A 23,583-nucleotide genomic window follows, 5' to 3' on the forward strand; every position below is an offset into this window, starting at 1 on the left:
CTTGACGGTGTAAGATCCAGCCGGCAACCCTTCATAGATTCCCTCCGTCCATCGAACTAAAGTAATGTCATGCACCTCACCATATCTTTGAAATGTCTCTCTGATATCTACATCGTCTGCCTCGAAAGGGACGTTGCGGATCCTCACCCAGGTGTAGTATTTTGAGGCATCCCGCAGGCGTACCTCCAGACCAGATGATACGGTGATGTTCTTCTCCTGGTACTGAGTCACCGTCCTTTCATATGCCTCCACTGTGCAGAACTTTATGAAGATTCGTGATGATCCATTAAGTGCTATTCCGTGTAAGTCTTCAACATCAATGCCAAACGTGTCCCGTATAATCGTTGGTAATAAAACAGGGGCATTCGTGGGGTATATTGCCCCTTTAACAAGGTCAACACACACGGTGTTGCTCCGCCTGCGGTAGCTGGCAGCCATCTTGGTGAAAACAGGAAGTTGCGCACCAGAGAAAGCAAGAGCTGTTTGCGCAGTGCGTCCACTCAGCCCGAAAGCGAAGAGGACAATGACTGCGCAACCAATTACAGTTGGTGTCCCACAGGGAAGTGTCCTTGGCCCTCTTCTCTTTCTCCTATACATAAATGACCTTCCAAATGCTTCGCAATTACTCAAACCCACACTATTTGCAGATGACACTACATACGTCTTCTCTCACCCGAGCCCAGTCACACTAGCCAATACTGTAAATACCGAATTACAGAAAATATCTACCTGGATGAGGACTAACAAACTTACACTAAACATTGACAAAACCTACTTCATTCAGTTTGGTAACAGAGCTACAGATGTCCCTCTTAACATAATGATAAACGGATCACCTATCACAAAGCTAACAGAGGGAAAATTCTTAGGAATCCACCTTGATAATAGACTCAAATTTCATACACATATACAACAAATTTCTAAGAAAATTTCCAAGACTGTAGGCATACTATCGAAGATACGGTACTATGTTCCACAGTCAGCCCTCCTGGCCCTATATCACTCTCTTATTTACCCCTATCTCACCTATGGAATTTGTGCATGGGGCTCAACAACAGTTAACCATCTCAGACCACTAATTACCCAACAAAAGGCTGCAGTTAGAATGATAACAAATTCTCACTACAGGCAGCACACTCCACCAATATTCAATACACTAAACCTACTCACCATACAAAACATCCATACTTATTACTGCACCTATTACATACATAGAACACTTAACTCTGATATTAACCCTCCCCTCAAACATCTCCTTGCCAACCTCAACAGAACACATGACCATAACACAAGGCACAGATCACTCTTTGATGTTCCTCGTGTTCATCTCACACTATGCAAAAACTCAATGCACATAAAAGGCCCTAAAATCTGGAATTCATTACCTGTAAATATAAAAGAAACACTACCTGTTTATAAATTCAAGTCTCTTCTCAAAGATCACTTACTCACCCAAAACCAAATAAATACTGAATAACTGAACCTTATAAATTGTATATCTTAAATGTTTCTCACAATTATATCACATAAATGTTAAACCTAAAACCCAATCTAACTTTATTATTTTTTAAATACACTACCTAACAGAATCCTTCATATGACCTGTCTTTGTAATACTCACTTGTGCTTTATAGTAATCTGTTTACATTAATGTTTTATCACTGACTTCATCATTGCTTAATTAATCTTAAGTTAATTTTAAGCCAGCCCGTAATGCTATGCATAGTATAAGTGGCTTTGGCATACTGCTCTTATCTGTATTTTTTTGTACCTCTGTATGTGTGCACAAATTTATAATAAATAAATAAATAAATAGAGGTTTGGCAAAGTTACAGGTTATCCGTTGATGGCGGCGGCGGCGGCGGCGGCGTGTTTGAAACAGAGCGGCAGCAGCGGCGCCCCAGGCAGTGATGGCAGCCACACTCTCCAGGAGCTGGTCCTTCTTCAACACCCGCCACAGCACCCGCACTAAGAATTACCTGAGCCAGGACTACCAGCCGAGCACCCCCGGCAGCCGTGTTAACCTGCAGGAGAGGTTCAGGCAGGAGGAGGGTTGTCAGAGGAGAACTTCCCTGCCACCACCGCCTCCCACACACAAGTTAGTCATCAGTAACTTGTTCTGCTGCTCTGACGTCAGCCCCGGGGATATATAACTGATAAGCATATTGATTACAACCTTGACATTTATGCTGTTGATGTCATTTCCTTTTTTTACACAGGGTTCGGTGATTTAAGTGTTGGATACAAGCTCAAGGGGCGGTGCCTTGCTAGTGTTGGTGGGATGGTCAAATTTTTATTCAGGCCGTGTACATCATTTTTTTAACAATGGTATTGATTGCATATGTGATATACATACATAAAAAGTTTACTGTGTAGATTTAACCTAGGGTAACCTGCCGCCAAGAGATTTGAAAGGCTTTTAATCAAATTTTTTGGAACAAAAGCCCTTCAAATCTCTTGGCGGCAGGTTTTGTGACTTTTTAAACTATAACTAACCACATTTAAGCAAGAATATAATTTTGGTTTATTTTAGATTAGGTTAGGTTAGTAATTGCTGATAACTTTACTAAATATATGTATGGAAGAACTTTCCCAGTAAAAATATTAGTATTGATCAGTTGGTGACCCGGGAATATTGAGACCACTAGCATTCTTTATTCAGGTTCAGAATTTGCACTTTGAAAATACTGTAATAGATATGCAAAATTTTATGCATTAAGGATAATGGCCTTAATAGACTATTTAGAATGAATCAATTAAAAGATTTCCCCAGCAAATAAATACCTTTGTGAAGAAAATGACTTGCATTGTGTACTTCCAAACCTACATTTCCTTGTTGCATGTTACTTTCATGTTGTAGTCGATGTGAACTGAAGTATATTTCTTTGGTTCTCAGTTTTTATAATACATTCCATGGAAAATATTTCAGTCAGAAACAAAACAGGGTTTAATAACAATAATTATATTTAGGTGTGATTTTACAAAAAAATTTATAATTGTAATTGTTGTGCATAGCATTATGTACATGTAAAATACTTAGGATAACTTAAAGAAATCAAACAGTGACTTTCCATTGGAGTCCTTTTCATACCTTACATTTAACAGCCTATTACAGTAAAAATCTGTCATGATTGTTAACAGTAAAAGCATATGAGTAATAAAATGCGTATGAGTAAATCAAACGTGTGAAAAAAATTACATGTGAATCAGAAAGGAAAAATAATTTTAATATTAACCGTACAAACGTTTGAATGTAACAGTTACTATATAAGAGCTCACTTTCCTCCTTTTTCTGTGGCATCACTTGAGGTACTTTGTAGTTTTCTTCCTAAACTAGCTTATGCTGAGACTGGCTTTCACATGGTCAGGCAGCCTGTTCTGCTCTTCAAGTGCAGAAAGCTTGTAGCACAGTGGTAGTGTGTTCTGATCACAATGGAAAGGGCCTAGGTTAAATTCTGTAAGTAAATTGATACACGTACTGTACTAAGGAATGGTTATCTGTCATTGGTTGTGTCCTTGGGCAGGACCTTAAAAGAACTCCAGTGGAAATAAGCCATACTGCTTGGCTTTCTTGGATTAACCTGAATTACTAATAATCAGGGGTTACCGATAAGAAAAAATTCTTTTTTTAAATATGATATAAAGTGTGTTACTATGTATATCCCAGCAGGCATTACCTTCTGTGCTTTGCTGACCATTTTTATTTATAGCAAAGTTTTTACTTTGAAGTCTTATAAACCACTAAAAATTTTGTGGATGGTGGATTGGGAAAATTGATCAAGTTTATTCCAGTTATTTACTGCTCTTATGGTAAAAATGTCTGTGACTTTGGTGGCCTTAATACTTCTATCCACATCCTTTTATTCTTGGCCCTTCCCTGGTGATTTCTTCCAGCTTTTAAACAAAGTACAACAATTCTGAGATCTTCATCTTGAATTGAGATACTTAAAAATAAGACTGAACATTTGAATAAATGGTTTAGAATAACAAGAAGTTGTTAAATAAGAAACTTGTGCAACACTTGGGTATTTTTATTATGACTGGCAAAACATTTCCCAGGTGAAGATACTCAGGTGTTGCACAGACTGAGCATTGTTTAGATGGTACATAGGGTATTTGAGGCCACAGTTTGTTTACACACTAGCCATAGACCAAATTGCACCTTGGCATTAAATTCCATGGTCAGTGCTTGCTCCTCTTCACCTTGGTTGCAGGTATTCTGCAAATGCCTTTTGAAATGCAAGTGATTTTATTTACGTACAGCTATACATAAAGTTACTCAAATTTAGGTGATTAGAGTCATCATACATAGTAACATATGTGGAAATTACCTAGGATAACCCCAGTATATTGTGGTTAACTGTATTGAACGCCTTTTGCACTTCTGGGGTCACCATACCTTTGAGATTGCCTTGCAATATTTGAGTTCTCGGGTAAACCATTGGTTAATGAGGGAGGTATCGGTGGAGTAAGATGTTGTGAGACTTGATTGGTAACCATGGAGAATATTTTTGAGAAGGCTCTGATATTGTCCTGCTGGTGAAAAGTTGATCCTGCACCCAACATCTTGCTCCTGGGGGATTTCAACTTAAGGCGCCTAAAATGGAGGAATATAGCAAATAATATTGTTGCAGTAATAACACCAGGAGGCAGCTCTGATGAAAACTCACACTCACACGAGCTTTTAAATCTCTGCACAAAATTCAATTTAAACCAGCAAATAATAGAGCCTACTAGACTGGAGAATACACTAGACCTCATATTCACTAACAATGATGATCTGATAAGAAATGTCACCATATCAAAAACAATATACTCAGATCACAACATAATTGAGGTTCAGACATGTATGCGAGGAGCCCCAGACCGACAAAATGAGACTAGTCACGAGGGAGCATTCACCAAATTCAACTTCAATAACAAAAACATAAAGTGGGACCAAGTAAACCAAGTCCTAACCGATATAAGCTGGGAAGATATACTAAGCAACACAGACCCAAACTTATGCCTAGAACAGATTAACTCGGTGGCACTCGATGTATGCACAAGGCTTATTCCTCTAAGAAAAAGGAGGAGTAGATGTAAAATAGAAAGAGACAGGCGCTCCCTTTACAGGCGACGGAAAAGAATAACAGAGCGGCTAAAAGAGGTCAATATATCTGAAATGCGCAGGGAGACACTGGTCAGAGAAATAGCAAGCATCGAACTTAAGCTAAAAGAATCCTTTAGGAGTCAGGAATCGCGGGAAGAACTAAAAGCTATAAATGAAATCGAAAGAAACCCAAAGTATTTCATCTCCTATGCCAAATCAAAATCGAGAACAACGCCCAGTATTGGGCCCCTACTTAAACAAGATGGGTCCTACACAGATGACAGCAAGGAAATGAGTGAGCTACTCAAGTCCCAATATGACTCAGTTTTTAGCAAGCCGCTAACCAGACTGAGAGTCGAAGATCAAAATGAATTTTTTATGAGAGAGCCACAAAATTTGATTAACACAAGCCTATCCGATGTTATCCTGACGCCAAATGACTTCGAACAGGCGATAAATGACATGCCCATGCACTCTGCCCCAGGGCCAGACTCATGGAACTCTGTGTTCATCAAGAACTGCAAGAAGCCCCTATCACGAGCCTTTTCCATCCTATGGAGAGGGAGCATGGACACGGGGGTCGTCCCTCAGTTACTAAAAACAGACATAGCCCCACTCCACAAAGGGGGCAGTAAAGCAACAGCAAAGAACTACAGACCAATAGCACTAACATCCCATATCATAAAAATCTTTGAAAGGGTCCTAAGAAGCAAGATCACCACCCATCTAGAAACCCATCAGTTACACAACCCAGGGCAACATGGGTTTAGAACAGGTCGCTCCTGTCTGTCTCAACTACTGGATCACTACGACAAGGTCCTAAATGCACTAGAAGACAAAAAGAATGCAGATGTAATATATACAGACTTTGCAAAAGCCTTCGACAAGTGTGACCATGGCGTAATAGCGCACAAAAGGCTCGCTAAAGGAATAACAGGAAAAGTCGGTCGATGGATCTATAATTTCCTCACTAACAGAACACAGAGAGTAGTCGTCAACAGAGTAAAGTCCGAGGCAGCTACGGTGAAAAGCTCTGTTCCACAAGGCACAGTACTAGCTCCCATCTTGTTCCTCATCCTCATATCCGACATAGACAAGGATGTCAGCCACAGCACCGTGTCTTCCTTTGCAGATGACACCCGAATCTGCATGACAGTGTCTTCCATTGCAGACACTGCAAGGCTCCAGGCGGACATCAACCAAATCTTTCAGTGGGCTGCAGAAAACAATATGAAGTTCAACGATGAGAAATTTCAATTACTCAGATATGGTAAACATGAGGAAATTAAATCTTCATCAGAGTACAAAACAAATTCTGGCCACGAAATAGAGCGAAACACCAACGTCAAAGACCTGGGAGTGATTATGTCGGAGGATCTCACCTTCAAGGACCATAACATTGTATCAATCGCATCTGCTAGAAAAATGACAGGATGGATAATGAGAACCTTCAAAACTAGGGAGGCCAAGCCCATGATGACACTCTTCAGGTCACTTGTTCTATCTAGGCTGGAATATTGCTGCACTCTAACAGCACCTTTCAAGGCAGGTGAAATTGCCGACCTAGAAAATGTACAGAGAACTTTCACGGCGCGCATAACGGAGATAAAACACCTCAATTACTGGGAGCGCTTGAGGTTTCTAAACCTGTATTCCCTGGAACGCAGGAGGGAGAGATACATGATTATATACACCTGGAAAATCCTAGAGGGACTAGTACCGAACTTGCACACGAAAATCACTCACTACGAAAGCAAAAGACTTGGCAGACGATGCACCATCCCCCCAATGAAAAGCAGGGGTGTCACTAGCACGTTAAGAGACCATACAATAAGTGTCAGGGGCCCGAGACTGTTCAACTGCCTCCCAGCACACATAAGGGGGATTACCAACAGACCCCTGGCAGTCTTCAAGCTGGCACTGGACAAGCACCTAAAGTCAGTTCCTGATCAGCCGGGCTGTGGCTCGTACGTTGGTTTGCGTGCAGCCAGCAGCAACAGCCTGGTTGATCAGGCGCTGATCCACCAGGAGGCCTGGTCACAGACCGGGCCGCGGGGGCGTTGACCCCCGAAACTCTCTCCAGGTAAACTCCAGGTAATATGTATAAATTTAGTGAAATTGTCATTAACCTCACCTAACCTAAACATAGATTGCATTGTTGGATTATTCTGGTTATATTTAGTTATGCAGTACTTGAACAAGTCTCTGAACCAGCTGATTGGAAAAGTCTGTATCTTTGCCTGACATCACCTTGTACACTCATCTTTATACGTATATGCATTTCATCAACATTAAATACCTTGGTTAAATTTTTTAATTAGAAATACTATGCAGCCTCTTCTCACTTAACCCTTTGACTGTTTTGGTCGTATATATACATCTTACGAGCCACCGCTTTTTGATGTATATATACTCATAAATTCTAGCGGCTTCAAATCAAGCAGGAGAAAGCTGGTAGGCCCACATGTGAGAGAATGGGTCTGTGTGGTCAGTGTGTTCCATATAAAAAAAAATCCTGCAGCACGCAGTGCATAATGAGAAAAAAAATCCGACTTTTTTTTTTTTTTTTTTTTTTTTTTTTTTTTTTTTTAATTAAAATGCCGACTTTGTGGTCTATTTTCGTATAGTATTTATGGTTATATTCTCGTTTTCTTGGTCTCATTTAATAGAATGGAAAACATATTATAGAAATAGAAGTGATTTTGATTGGTTTTACTATGAAAAGAACCTCAAAATGGAGCTCAAAGTTGGGGAAATGTTTGATTTTTGCCGATGTTCAAAAGTAAACAAATGATGTCATTTTTCAATAAATGTCCAAGTAGCCATTCTGATATGCAGTCATGAATGGGTTGACATTATTTATACAATTATTACAATATTGCAGTAGTCTGCATAACAGTAAATCTTTCATTTTTTGTTCGAATAAAAATTCAGAATAGAAAGCAAGAGTAATATCAGAGGGGTCTGGAGATGTGACTGATGATCAAAGAAAATGTTATTTTTAGAGCCATGAATGTCTGCATTGTTCATTCTGGACCCTATTTTGAAATTGTCATATTTTTAATTTTCGTGAAATTGGCCAAATTGCAAAATTCTGACCATGTTATTGGGTAGTTGAAATCAGTAAATGGGCAGTTTCTTGTACTCGGTTGATAGAAAAAATGGAGTTCTAAAGAAATAGCTATGAGTTTGGTCGACTGGAACAATGGAATTAGCCGAAAATAGGGTTCAAAGTGGGCGAAATCGCCGATTCGTAAATATTACTGAGGTCGCTAACTTCATGAGAGCATAATTCCGTCAGTTTTCCATCAAATTTTGTTCTTTTGGTGTCATTACAATCGGGAAAAGATTCTCCATTTCATTTTTTTTCTTTTTACACCAGGAGACACCTCAGGATTTGGGGTTGCGACAGTCAAGGGGTTAACGATGGAATTCCATTCCTAAGACCACGTCAGTAAACGAATTTGTCACTAAGTGAGGAGCATAATATAATGGTAGTGGGTTTGTGTGAACTATCTTTGATATTGTTTGAATGTCACATTTGTACCATTTATAACATTTCTGGTATATTTTTTAAATGCTTATACAGTAGTGTACTGTAGAGTGGTATCTTGAGTTTCAAACTTAATTCGTTCCAGAAGGCTGTTCGAGTGCAGTTGCCGAACGAATTTGTTCCCATGTGGAATAATGTAAATTAGATTAGTCCGTTTCAGACCTCCAAAAATACACTTACTAAAGTACGTACTTACAAAAATACACTTACATAATTGTTCGAGTTGGGGGCTGTTTGAAACATGAGGTACCACTGTATATTGTAATAAACAGATTAGAGAAAATCTGCTCTAATATACAGTGGTACCTTGACTTAAGAGTTTAATCCGTTCCGTGACCTAGCTTGTAACTCAATTTGCTCGTAGTATATCAAATCACTTTTTCTCATTGTAATTAATTGAAATGCCATTTATCCGTTCCAGCAGAATTCCTGCTGTCGGGAGGCAGGAGAAAATACTTCACCATAACGCTAATATCAGCTCCATGGCTTACTTATCACAATTGATCTAATTTGACATAATAAACAGTATATATAACATAGAAACATGATATACACTTTAGAATTAATAAAACCCGCTCCCTCTCTGACCATATCTTCCCATTCTTCCCCTTCTGAAAACGGAGTGTTTGTGAGGCTAACTGCGCTAGATCACTAGTTTCATAAGGAAAACACTGAAACAATGTATTTATAAATAAGAAATACTGTACAAAAATATATTAAAACATAATAGAGAATGTAAAGCAGTAAACTGGTTTTATAAAGTGTACGTATTTACCTTGGAGAACAGATGCTGGCGGAGGTGGAAGTGAAGGTGGAGGGTGGAAAAGATAGGCTACTTGCTATACTTTATCACTGAACTTAACTGCTACACTTTATTGATGAACTTAATTGTTACACTTTATTGATGAACTTAATTGTTACACTTTATTGCTTTGTTGGCGCTATAGCCTTCATTGACTCCTGCTTTAGTATCGTACATATCGAAGAAGACCTACGCTGGTACTGCCTGGCCAAGTCCACAACCCCCACACCTCGCTCATGTTTATGTATGATTTCATTATTTAACCCTGTGACTGTTTCAGGCCCCTTTCTGAAACTGTCATTCTATGTCGCCAAATATTCGAAAAAAAAAATTATTTTTTCTTATGAAATGATAGAGAATCTTTTCCCGATGGTAATGACACCAAAAGTTCGAAATTTGGTCGAAAACTCACGGAATTACGCTCCCGCGAAGTTAGCGGAATCGACGACATACGTGTATCGGCGATTTCGCCGACTTTGAGCCCTGTTTTCAGCCAATTTCGTTGTTCCAGTTGACCAAACTCATAGCTATTTCTTTAGAACTCCATTTTATCTATCAGCTGAGTACAAGAAACCACTCATTTACCAATTTGAACTACCCAATATAGTGGTCAGAAATTGGCAATTTGGCCAATTTCACACAAATTAAAAAAGATGCCAATTTCAAAATAGGGTCCAGAATAAACAAGGTAGACATTCTTGGCACTAAAATAGCATATCCTCTGTTCATTAGTCACATCTCTAGGCCCCTCTTATATTATTATTTCTTTCTATTTTGATTTTTTATTCATACAAAAAAATACAAAATTTACTGTTATGCAGACTACTGCATTATTGTAAAAATGGTATAAATAATATCAGTGCACTAGTGAAAGAATATTAGACTCCCCAGTTGACGTGTATTGGATGTGTGGTGTGATTTGTTTACTCCTGAGCATTGGTAAAAATCAAACATTTCCGCTAATTTGAGCTCAGTTTCAAGGTCGTTTTCATCGTCAAAGTAATGAAAATCTTCTCTATTTCTGTAATGTGTTTTCCATTTTATCACCTAAGACCATGAAAACGCGAATACAACGATAAATACTATACGAAAATACACCTCAGAGTCGGCGTTTTATTCCAAGAAAACGATCGTTTTTTTTTTTTTTTTTTTTCTCATTACGCAATGTGTGCTGCAGGATTTTTTTTATGTGGTGCACACTGACCGCACAGACCCATTCTCTCACATGTGGGCCTACCAGCTTTCTCCCGCTTGATTTGAAGCCGCTAGAATTATTGAGTATATATACGTCAGAAACGTTGGCTCGTAAGACGTATTTATACGTCGAAAACAGTCAAAGGGTTAATTCAGTGGACATCATCCTCTTTTTCTTTTCAGCACTGTCCTTTGCACTTACAGTGGAACCTCAAATTTCGAACTCATCACTTATCGAACTCTTTGAAAATCGACTGCTTTTTTCGAACCAACTTTGTCCCTATTATCAAACTCGCCCCTTCTTTCGAACTGCCGGGTACTGGACCTGTCCACCAGCCCGCTCTGTCCGTGTCCCCGCGCAGGCGCCATGAGCCAGTCTGGCTTTGTTGATGCTTGAGTGAACACTAACCTGGGGTCTCGTAACATTTTACGATTACAGTGGAACCTCAAATTTCGAACTTGATCCGTTCCAGGAGCTAGTTCTAAATTCGAAAAGTTTGAAAGGCGAAGCAATATTTCCCATAAGAAATAATGGAAATACAATTAATCTGTTCCAGAAACCCAAAAATATTCACAAAAAAAAAAAAAACATTTTATAGACAGTATTACACTAGTTTTACATACAACAAATATAGTGTACAATTATTAATAAATTTAAATAAACATATAAAATAACTTTTACTTACCTTTATTGAAGATTGGTGATGGCATCTGGAAGATAGGGAGGCGAAGAGAGGGAGTTGGGGGTTAGTGTTTGGAAGGGGAATCCCCCCAAAGCCCTCTCTGGGGTTACTTCCCTTTTCTGTCTTTTAATGCCACTAGGACCAGCTTGAGTCACTGGACCCCTGCCTCACAAAATAACTGTCCACATACATCCTGGCAAGCTCAACAAGTCTCACACCACTCGTGCTTCTGTATTATTTCCTTCTTCATATCTATTGGTGTTTCTCACTTTCTTTACTACAGGGGTACCACTAGCAAGTTTCTTTGGGCCCATGGTAGCTTATTTCACAGTTCCACAAGCACTAAACACAATGAATTATTCATAAAATGTTTGACTGAGATTGTAGGTTAGTGTTCACTCAAGCATCAACAAAGCCAGACTGGCTCACGACACCTGCATGGGGATGCAGACAGGTCCGGTACCCGGCGGTTTGAAAATAGGGGCAAGTTCGATAATAGGGACAAAGTTGATTTGAAAAAGGCGGTTGATTTTCGAAGAGTTCGATAAGCAATATGTTCAAAATTTGAGGTTCCACTGTAATTCATTGTGTTTAGTGCTTGTGGGACTGTGAAATAAGCTACCATGGGCCCAAAGAAACTTGCTAGTGGTACCCCTGTGGTAAAGAGAGTGAGAAACACCATAGATGTAAAGAAGGAAATAATACAGAAGTATGAGAGTGGTGTGCGACTTGAGCTTGCCAGGATGTACGGGAAAAACAAGTCAACCACCGCTTCTATCCTGGCAAAGAAAGAACAAATCAAGGAAGCCGGTGTTGCGAAAGGTGTTGATATGCTAACCAAAAAAAAGACCACAGACAATCGATTAAGTTGAGAAGTTGTTGCTGGTGTGGATCAAGGATAAAGAGATGGCAGGTGATAGTGTTTCAAAGACGATTATTTGTGAAAAGGCAAGGAAGTTGCATGCCGATTCAAAGATTAAGGAGATTAGCGCCAAGTGGAATGATGTCCAAATGTTTGTAGAGAAGTACCACCCTGAGCAAGCTGAAACAAGCCATCTTTGCAACAAGTTCAGTGAAAGAACCATGTCCCATTTTAGGGAAATCTTAGAGCTGCCAGAAACAGAGGACTGTGGACAGTTATTTTGTGAGACAGGGGTCCAGCGAGTCTCAAGCTGGTCCTAGTGGCATTGAAAGGCAGAGAAGGGAAGTAACCCCATGGAGGGCTTTGATACCTGAAGTCCTTATGGAGGGGGATTTCCCTTCCAAACACACCCCAACTCTCTCTCTCCTCCCTATCTTCCAGATGCCATCACCAATCTTCAATAAAGGTAAGTAAAAATGTTATTTTATGTTTATTTAAATTTATTGATAATTGAACACTATTTGTTGTGTGTATGTAAAACTATAATCTAATACTATCTATAATTTTTTTTTTTTTAATACTACTATTGGGTTTCTGGAATGGATTAATTGTACTTCCATTATTTCTTATGGGAAATATTGCTTTGCCTTTCAAACTTTTCGACTTTAGAACTAGCTCCTGGAACGGATTAAGTTTGAAATTTGAGGTTCCACTGTACGTACTTTCTTAGGACCCATGGTTAGAAAAGAGAAATTTGGCAAAATAACTGCACAAAATGCAAGCACAACACGAGAAATGCTTCCACGGCAAGGTAAACATGTGCACTGCTGAGTGGATGTTGTGGCGTTCGCTGCGCCAACTAGTGGTGGTGTTCTGAAGCTCGCTTATAACTCGGAGAAAAAAATCGACTGAGCAACAAATCTTAACTCAAAAAACTTGTATGTTGGGGCACTCGTAAGTCGAGATTCCACTGTACATTACAGTGGACCCCTGGTTAACGATATTTTTTCACTCCAGAAGTACGTTCAGGTGCCAGTACTGACCGAATTTGTTCCCATAAGGAATATTGTGAAGTAGATTAGTCCATTTCAGACCCCCAAACATACACGTGCAAACGCACTTACATAAATACACTTACATAATTGGTCGCATTCGGAGGTGATCGTTATGCGGGGGTCCACTGTACATGTATTTAGGTGTGCATACCGGTCAGAGAGCCTGTCGTAAGTCTGAGTCATTGGTAAATGAGTACATGTATGTCACTAAGTGAGGAGAGGCTGTATATATACTTTATATATTTTAATAATGAATAAAACATAAATATTGGGTGGGCAGAGCAGTTGTCCAAATGCCACATTATTTATGCTTAGTGACCGTCAGTGTGCTCCAGCCTTTGGCTTGGTAATTCTTGAACCAGTCACATGTTAATTTGGTGGCTGAGGTGTTTATTTTCTTTTACTGGCACCATTATGCACAGGAAATGTCCTAATTTCACTGAAAACATTGGCATACCAAAGACACAACTTACACTTATGCACTCCTACTGCATTTGCAGCTGCAGGCACAGTCCTTAATTCCTGTTGGAACTGACTTGTGTAGAGGAATAACATCAGTTGAACAGTGTTGCATCCACATTTTAACTATATTCAGCTGTTAGAATTTCAGCACTAATTTACTCTGGTAAACAGACACAAATACAATACTATGTAACCTTTATTGACAGTTTTTTCTGTAGTCGCTTATTAAGTCACATCTGTTTGTGATGTGATAAAATCCACTGTGTGGACCAAACATCATCAGTAAAGGTTCTGTATACTGAAACTGTCTTTGTCTCTACCATAATGTCAATATCTCTTACCATTACTTATCCACTAATTAGCAGTAAGCTGTACAGCATCAGTATCTTTCATTGGCTTCATGGCAAGGAGAGCTGTTTCCTCCACACAGTTTTAGTTGCCATTTGTCATAGTAGGCATAAAATTTTTGGAAAAACCAGCATTGTTCTGTACTTGAATAGAAAACTGGCTTGAGTAATTGCCGTTATAGTAGTTATGATATTGGTACTTAATTTCAACAGCATTACATCAATACCTTTACTTGATACAGCACTGTAACTGCTTTCATGCTGATATTCACATCCTTCTGGCACCCACTTGGTAAAATATTTTGTAATTTGAAAATATATGGGGTGGAAGTATGTATTGTACCCACCTGATGTTTATTACCTAGCTCTTATACTGATATCCCTTTCTTTCATTTCATGTTTCTTCTTTAGATTATTATTTCCTTTGAAATTATAGCCTCTTTGTTTTTTCCCTGTTTTTCATCATGTGCCTTGGTGTATACAGGAGGGCCCTGTTTATACAGCAGGTTAGTTTCTAGGCCACCCCTGTAAAGTGAAACATAGCCCCCTTTTTTTTCACTTTCAAATGCATATAAAAATTTGATTATGTGTTTACACTATAATATATTAAGTGAGTAATAAGAACTAGGCCTAAAAAATGCATATACAGGAGGGCCCCACTTATACGGCAGGTTAGGTTCCAGGCTACCGCCGTAAAGCGGAAATCGCCGTAAAGTGGAACACCCTTTTTTTCCACTTATAAATGCATACAAACACTAGATAACAAGTTTACACTAACATATATTAAGTTAGCAATAGAACCAGGCATCAAAAAACAATAAAAAGGTACAATACACACATAGTGCACTCATTACTTACCTTAAAATATTTATAGTCTTAATCTAGGGTGAGACAAGTAGTATTTATTGTAAGAAATCAAGTGTGGTATGTATTGTAATAGCCAGGCTACCTCGCCAGGCCACCCCACCCACACATACTATTCTATGATATTTAAGCATCCCAGAGCGATAAAATGTATATACAGTTCACTCATTACTTACCTTAAAATATTTGTAGTCTTAATGTAGGGTCAGGAGTAAGTAAATGAGATAAAACGAATAAATGAGAGAGAGAAAGAATGAGTACATGAGAGGTAACAGGCGCAGAGTTATGTAAACAAACCAGGCTCCCACATCTTATATTTATGTTTATTTATTCTATTGTGGGGTGTATTTATCATCTTTTTATGTTATGTATCGTGTTTATTATATAATTTTGAAAAAAATATCATGGCTGGATTAATGAAAATGTGTATATTACCGCAATATACGACATTTAATGAGACTCGGTGAGTATTGTTATTATCACCACTTGTGCAAGTCGTCTGCTACCACATCTCACATTTATGTTTATTTATTCTACTGTGGGGTGTATTTATCTTATTTATATGTTATGCATCGTGTTTATTATATAATTTTGAAAAAAATATCATGGCTGGATTAATGAAAATGTGTATATTACCGCAATATACGACATTTAATGAGACTCGGTGAGTATTGTTATTATCACCACTTGTGCAAGTCGTCTGCTACCACATCTCACATTTATGTTTATTTATTCTACTGTGGGGTGTATTTATCTTATTTATATGTTATGCATCGTGTTTATTATATAATTTTGAAAAAAATATCATGGATGGATTAATGAAAATGTGTATATTACCGTAATATACGACATTTAATGAGACTCGGTGAGTATTGTTATTATGGCGTCACTTGTGGAAGTCGTCTGCTCACATCTCACATTTATGTTTATTTATTCTACTGTGGGGTGTATTTATCTTATTTATATGTTATGCATCGTGTTTATTATATAATTTTGAAAAAAATATCATGGATGGATTAATGAAAATGTGTATATTACCGTAATATACGACATTTAATGAGACTCGGTGAGTATTGTTATTATGGCGTCACTTGTGGAAGTCGTCTGCTCACATCTCACATTTATGTTTATTTATTCTACTGTGGGGTGTATTTATCTTATTTATATGTTATGCATCGTGTTTATTATATAATTTTGAAAAAAATATCATGGATGGATTAATGAAAATGTGTATATTAACGTAATATACGACATTTAAATGACTCGATGTATGTAAGTTTATTTAGGTACAGGTATACATAAGTATAATTATCAGAGTATATATAAAATATGAAATAACTTTTAAAAACATTTGAAATTTTGGAGTTTCCAGACAAAATGGAGAGACTTAGTGCTTACTGAGCTCATGGAGAATGTAAACAAACAGGGTGGGGCACGGTGACCGTATTAGAAAGTCAGGTGGGGGGAGCCGTATAGTGAGTTTTGGTCATAATTTGAAATGTCCGTTATTAGCGGAACGCCGTAAAGTGAAACGCCGTAAAGCGGGGCCTTCCTGTATAGTACATACATTACTTACCTTTAAGTATTTTGTCCTTAGCTTATAGTGAGTAGTGAATATATTTATTGTAGGAAGTCTTAATACTGAAGAATGGGTATAATCGAAAACTGCTGCATCAGCGAAGCTCCGTAAAGCAAAGCGTTGTACAGTGGGTCCTGCCTGTATGTGCTTCCCAACTGTAATGTTCTTTTTTGTATGTTTGTGTGTACACACACTTATTTTACAGAATTTTTATAATGTATATATTTACAGCAACACATTCACCCATCATCAGCATTGTCCTAAAGCAAAGGGGTCTTGCCAAATTACTCCTAACATTAGCTGCTTGGATAAGGAAAATTGCTCTAAGAACAACAATCAAGAGGAAAGCTGTTATAACGAGCCTTGTGAATGTCTATCAAGTAGCACAAATTTCCCACCAAACCATCCTCACAAATCCCAAGATGGCAGCAATAACCACACAAGTGGGTCCCATCGTTCTTTCCACCCATTGTCATCCCTTCCTCATAGACCACTTCGGAAGCTGCCCTCAGGCATAGCACCACTCTGGAACAACATCCATGATAATGTTTCACAGCTGAAGCCACAGACAAGCAGATTCTTCAATGAGGGTGGCAGGAGGATGAATCGTGCATTACAGGGAGTCAGGACATCATTTTCATCTTTTACACAGGTACTATATTTTTAAATCAGTAGAATACACTGTAATGACAAAGCTTATTTTATTTAAAAATTTCCAATTTCATTTTCATTTCTGGTTATTCCTTACAAGTATAATAGTCATATCAATCTACTTATAGCCATGCAAACAAAAGTGATATCCTTATATTTAGTACAGTCTTCTTTCAACAGACCGGCTGTATCCCACTGAGGCAGTGTGGCCCAAAAAGAAAAACAAAAGTTACTCTTTTTAACTTTAGTAATGTGTACAGGAGAAGGGGTTATTAGCCTCTTGCTCCTGTCATTTTAATCGTCTCTTGTGACATGCATGGCTTACGGAGGAAGAATTCTGTTCCACTTCCCCATAGAGATAAGAGGAAATGAACAAGAACTAGCAAAAAAATAGAAGAAAACCCAGAGGGGTGTGTGTGTATATATGTTTGTACATATGTTTGTACATGCATGTGTACTGTGACCTAAGTGTAAGCAGAAGTAGCAAGACGTACCTGAGAAAGAAAAAAGACACCAGTAATCCTACCAACATGTAAAACAATTACAGGCTTTTGTTTTACACTCACTTGGCAGGATGGCAGTACCTCCCAGCAACCTCTTAGGGAGGTATTGCTGTCCTGCCAATGAGTGTAAAACAAAAGCCTCTAATTGTTTTACATGATGGTAGGATTGCTGGTGTCTGTCTCATAAACATGCTAGATTTCAGGTACATCTTGCTACTTCAACTTACATTTAGGTCACACTGCAAATGTATGCATGTACAAACATATACATATACACCCTCTGGGTTTTCTATCTTCTTAGTTTTTTTTTTTTTTTTTTTTTTTTTCAACAAGTCGGCCGTCTCCCACCGAGGCAGGGTGACCCAAAAAAGAAAAAATCCCCAAAAAGAAAATACTTTCATCATCATTCAACACTTTCACCACTCACACAGATTATCACTGTTTTTGCAGAGGTGCTCAGAATACAACAGCTTAGAAGCATATACATATAAAGATACACAACATATCCCTCCAAACTGCCAATATCTTAGTTCTTGTTCTTGTTTATTTCTGCTTATCTCAGTGGGGAAATGGAACAGAATTCTTCCTCAGCAAGACATGCATGTTGTAGGAGGCAACTAAAATGCCAGGAGCAAGGGGTTAGTAACTCCTTCTGTATATATAACTAAATTTAAAAGGAGAAACTTTCGCTTTTCTTTTTGGGCCACCCTGCCTCGGTGGGATATGGCTAGTTTGTTGAAAGAAGAGAGAATCTTGTAAATATTGCCTCGTGTATACAATTTTGTTAATACAGTGAACCCCCGCATAACGATCACCTCCGAATGCGACCAATTATGTAAGTGCGTTTGTACGTGTATGTTTGGGGGTCTGAAATGGACTAATCTACTTCACAATATTCCTTATGGGAACAAATTCGGTCAGTACTGGCACCTGAACATACTTCTGGAGTGAAAAAATATCGTTAACCGGGGGTCCACTGTATTACCTTCATGTAATGCCGACATCTACATTTTCAGAACTCTGTAGTGACAGAATTTTTTACTGTAACCCTGATATCTCAGTTTAATAATAAATATTCTTGAAAATCTAGTCTTTCCTTGCCACCTTGATCTACAATTCAAAACCCCTCACATTCTGCTTCTATTTTTGTGCACCTACTTGAATTCCTTCAGAAGAACTAAAGAAGAAAAATCAAAGGTAAAACATTTTATAGGGATGAAGTAAGGTGTAAGTACCCTTGTGAGTCCCTGAAAGGACATTGATGAATGAGGTTGGAGATAGCCTAAGCTAACCTATTTCTGAGATACAGTTTATAACCATTACTAAAGGTTCAATGAAACCATACAATATATGGGGCAGCAGTGCAGGTGAATGGCAAGAGTGATCTGAATCTATTTCTGGTCACGCTTGGCTGAGGAGCAATGGGCGAGGGGTTCAGTGAGTTGAAATATTCTGTGTGATGGTGTTTGTAGTGTTAATTAGGGTTGACTCTTAACCATTGCTCTTTGTCTATATCTTCTGAAGTAGCTTCATTGCACATCATTAGGCAGAGCTGCTGTATATTAGGATGGCTGACATGCACATTCATAGCATTAGTCAAACAAGTGTATTTTTGCTCTCCACTGTGTACATCCAAGTCTCTTGCTACCTCACCAACAAACTGTCACAGCCATCACAGGGAATGGTGTAAACCTCCAGATTTGTCCACCACCACAGGCTCTTGTGATGTCTGATACAGGAAGATGAGATTGTAGTGACATTGAGGTTGGCCATGTGTAAAAGTTGAGCAGCATTTTCAGGAACAGATGATGTAGGAAAAATAAGGAATCTATTATTTTTCTGTCCCAGAAGTGCTAATTGCTTAAGAGGTACTTTTGCAGTCTAGAATAAAAGTATAGGGAAGTGTAGAAAAAAAAAAAGAAGAAAGAAAATGTGGAGAAAAAATTCAGTGATGTTATGACAGTTGTGTTCTGTGAAGTTAGGACTTCATACTCTGTGCTTTGAGAAAAAATCTTATACTCACGTCTCTTAGTCCTTGTGTTGTGATGGACCCAGAAATGGATGAGGTCATTCATGTTAGTGGGTTGACAGAAGACCTAGAACCGGAAGCTGGTAGATGATTTGTAGATTGAGAAGTCTAGAAGAGGATCAGTGTCATTGTTTTCCTGCTTGAGTGTAAATTTCACAAGTGAGAAGGTTGGGTGTAAGTAAGGTTTATCTAGCATGGGCCAGTAGGATTACTGCAGTGCTCAACTTGTTTTCCTGCGATAAATTTAATATATTTTACATTTGAAACTTAATGGATAAACACTTATTTAACAGGAAAATTTTCATGCAGATGTTTCGAAACTCAACTCGTCGTCGGTACAGATTAGATGGTGGAACACCGACTCGCACTCCTCGGCGAACTCCTGGCAAACTTTATACCCCTTTTGATATAAGTACCCCTGCCACTCCAAATAGTTACACCAAGGGACCTAAAAGGCTCCAAAATGCTACTGCAAGAAGGTAAGCGTTAGACTAAAATTTTTGTGAATTTGAGGTCTTTCATTAGGTACTGGAGCAACAAAGAATAAATAAAACTTGGCGCACACTTTCTCCAACCCCAGATAGTTTTTTTTTTTTTAACTCATCGGCAGTTTCCCACTGAGGCAGAGTGACCCAAAATGAAAGGAAGAACTTTCATCATCATCATTCAACACTTTCACCATCACTCATACATAATCACTGTCTTTGCAGAGGCGCTCAGATATGACAGTTTAGATGTCCCTCCAAACTACTAATATCAAACTCCCCTTCTTTAAAGTGTAGGCATTGTACTTCCCATTTCCAGGACTTGAGTCTGGCTAACCAGTTTCCCTGAATCCCTTTACAAAATATTACCCTACTTGTCAGGTCCCTAAAGCCATTCACCTCTACTCACTCTTATCTGACACGCTAACACACACTTGCTGGAAGTCCAAGCCCCTCACCCACAGAACTTCGTTTACCCCCTCCCTCCAATGTTTTTCGAGGATGACCCCTACCTAGCCTTCCTTCCCCTACAGATTTATATGCTCTCCAAGTCATTCTACTTTGTTCCATTCTCTAAATGACCAAACCACCTCAACAACCCCTCTTCATCCCTCTGACTAATACTTTTAGTAACTCCACAGTAAGAATTCTCTGCATAATATTTACACCACACATTGCTCTTAGACACTCCATCTTCCCTAATTCCAGCCTTCTTGCTGTAGCATTTACAACCTTAGCTTCCCACCTATATAAGAGTGTTGATACCATGTTGATGCCTTCATGGATAATGTTTTTTGTCTCCACAAATACCTCAGTGCACCATTCACCTTTTTTCCTTCAATTCTGTACTTAACCTTACCCTTCTGCTGACAAGTAAACTTCCAAATATCTGAACACTTTCATCCAATTTTTCTTTATCTAAAATCATTTGATACCCTCATCGCCTTACTCTTACCTGTGTTCACTTTCAACTTTCTACCTTTACATACCCTTCCAAACTCGTCCACTAACATTTGCAACTTTTCTTTAGAATCTCTCAAAAGCACAGTATCATAAGCAAAAAGTAACTATCAACTCCCATTTTGTATTTGATTCCCCATAATTTAATCCTACCCCTCTCCCCAACACCTTAGCATTTACTTCTTTTACAAACCCATCTATATAAATGTTAAACAACTATGGTGACATTACATATCCCTGTCTAAGATCTACTTTTACTGGGAAGTAATCTCCCTCTCTCCTACACAACCTAACCTGAGCCTCACTATCTTCATAAAAACTCTTACAGAATTTAGTAACTTACTTCCTATTCCATTCACTTGCAACATCTGCCACATTGCTCCCTAATCCACTCTATCATATGCCTTTTCTAAATCCATAAATGCAATGAAAACTTCCCTCCCTTTATTTAAATACTGTTCGTATTTTTTTTTTTCTCAACAACTTGGCCGTCTCCCACCGAGGCAGGGTGACCCAAAAAAGAAAGAAAATCCCCGAAAAGAAAATACTTTCATCGTCATTCAACACTTTCACCACACTCACACATTATCACTGCTTTTGCAGAGGTGCCCAGAATACAACAGCTTAGAAGCATATACAGTGGACCCCCGCATAACGATGGCATCGCATAGCGATTTTTCCGCATAACGATTACTTTTATCGCAAAATTTTTGCCCCGCATACCGATTAAAAACCCGCATACCGATTTTCGTCCGAGACGCGTCCAATGTGCCCTCACATGTGCCGGCCGTCCCATTGTTTACCAGCCAGCCTCCGCGGTAACATCCAAGCATACACTCGGAATATTTCGTATTATTACAGTGTTTTCGGTGGTGTTTCTGGAAAATAAGTGACCATGGGCCCCAAGAAAGCTTCTAGTGCCAACCCTGTGGTAAAAAGGGTGAGAATTAGTATGGAAATTAAGAAAGATTTTGAAGGGTTTGGGGCTAACCCTGAGAAGCCTATGCTAGTTGTGGAATCCATTGTGCCTACTTCAAAGATTAAGGAAATGTGTGCAGAGTGGTTTGAACTGCAAACCTTTATAGATGAAAATCACCCTGACACAGCTGTTGCAAGCCGTGCTTGTGACTATTTCAATGACAATGTTATGGCCCATTTTAGGAAAGTCTTGAAGAAACGGGAGGTACAGAGCTCTATGGACAGATTTGTTGTGCGACAGAGGTCCAGTGACTCTGAAGCTGGTCCTAGTGGCATTAAAAGAAGAAGGGAAGTAACCCCAGAAAAGGACTTGCTACCTCAAGTCCTAATGGAAGGGGATTCCCCTTCTAAACAGTAAGAAGATAATGCTCTCCCCTCCTCCCATCCCATCAATCATCACCAGATCTTCAATAAAAGTAAGTGTCATGTAATTGTGCATGCCTTTTTCAGTTTGTGTGTATTAAAATTAACATTTCATGTGGTAAAAAAAATTTTTTTTCATACTTTTGGGCGTCTTGCACGGATTAATTTTATTTCCATTATTTCTTATGGGGAAAATTAATTCGCATAACGATTATTTCGCATAACGATGAGCCCTCTTGCACGGATTAAAATCGTTAACCGGGGGTCCACTGTACAGTGGACCCCCGCATAACGATTACCTCCGAATGTGACCAATTATGTAAGTGTATGTAAGTGCGTTTGTACGTGTATGTTTGGGGGTCTGAAATGGACTAATCTACTTCACAATATTTCTTATGGGAACAAATTCGGTCAGTACTGGCACCTGAGCATACTTCTGGAGTGAAAAAATATCGTTAACCGGGGGTCCACTGTACAGTGGAACCTCAAAAATCGAACTGCTCCCAACACAACCAGTTATGTAAGTGTATTTTTGTAAGTGCTTTTATAAGTGTATTTTTGAGGGTCTGAAATGGACTAACCTAATTTACATTATCCCTCATGGGAATAAATTCATTCGGTAAAGGCACTCAAACAGCCTTCTGGACCAAAGAAAGTTCGATATTTGAGGTTCCACTGTACGTATAAAGATACACAACATATCCCTCCAAACTGCCAATATCCCAAACCCCTCCTTTAAAGTGCAGGCATTGTACTTCCCATTTCCAGGACTCAAGTCCGACTATATGAAAATAACCGGTTTCTCTGAATCCCTTCACTAAATATTACCCTGCTCACACTCCAACAGATCATCAGGTCCCAAGTATCATTTGTCTCCATTCACTCCTATCTAACACGCTCATGCACGCTTGCTGGAAGTCCAAGCCCCTCGCCCACAAAACCTCCTTTACCCCCTCTTTCCAACCCTTTCGAGGACGACCCCTACCCCTCTTTCCTTCCGCTATAGATTTATATGCTTTCCATGTCATTCTACTTTGATCCATTCTCTCTAAATGACCAAACCACCTCAACAACCCCTCTTCTGCCCTCTGACTAATGCTTTTATTAACTCCACACCTTCT

The 23,583-nt window shown here is 38.8% G+C and overlaps 1 protein-coding gene across 1 annotated transcript in view; it reads left to right on the plus strand.

Moving 5' to 3' along the window:
• The first annotated feature begins 1,852 nt into the window (after positions 1–1,852).
• Positions 1,853–23,583, plus strand: part of LOC128689803 (uncharacterized) — a 28,880-nt gene continuing 7,149 nt past the window's right edge. The window contains exons 1-3 of the mRNA XM_053778282.2: positions 1,853–2,098; positions 16,725–17,145; positions 19,986–20,155. Of these exons, the coding sequence (XP_053634257.2) occupies positions 1,911–2,098; positions 16,725–17,145; positions 19,986–20,155 (779 nt within the window). The 5' untranslated portion in view covers positions 1,853–1,910. The remainder of the gene's footprint in view (positions 2,099–16,724; positions 17,146–19,985; positions 20,156–23,583) is intronic.

Source organism: Cherax quadricarinatus, chromosome 22 (assembly GCF_038502225.1).
Source record: "Cherax quadricarinatus isolate ZL_2023a chromosome 22, ASM3850222v1, whole genome shotgun sequence".
Lineage (NCBI taxonomy): Eukaryota > Metazoa > Arthropoda > Malacostraca > Decapoda > Parastacidae > Cherax > Cherax quadricarinatus.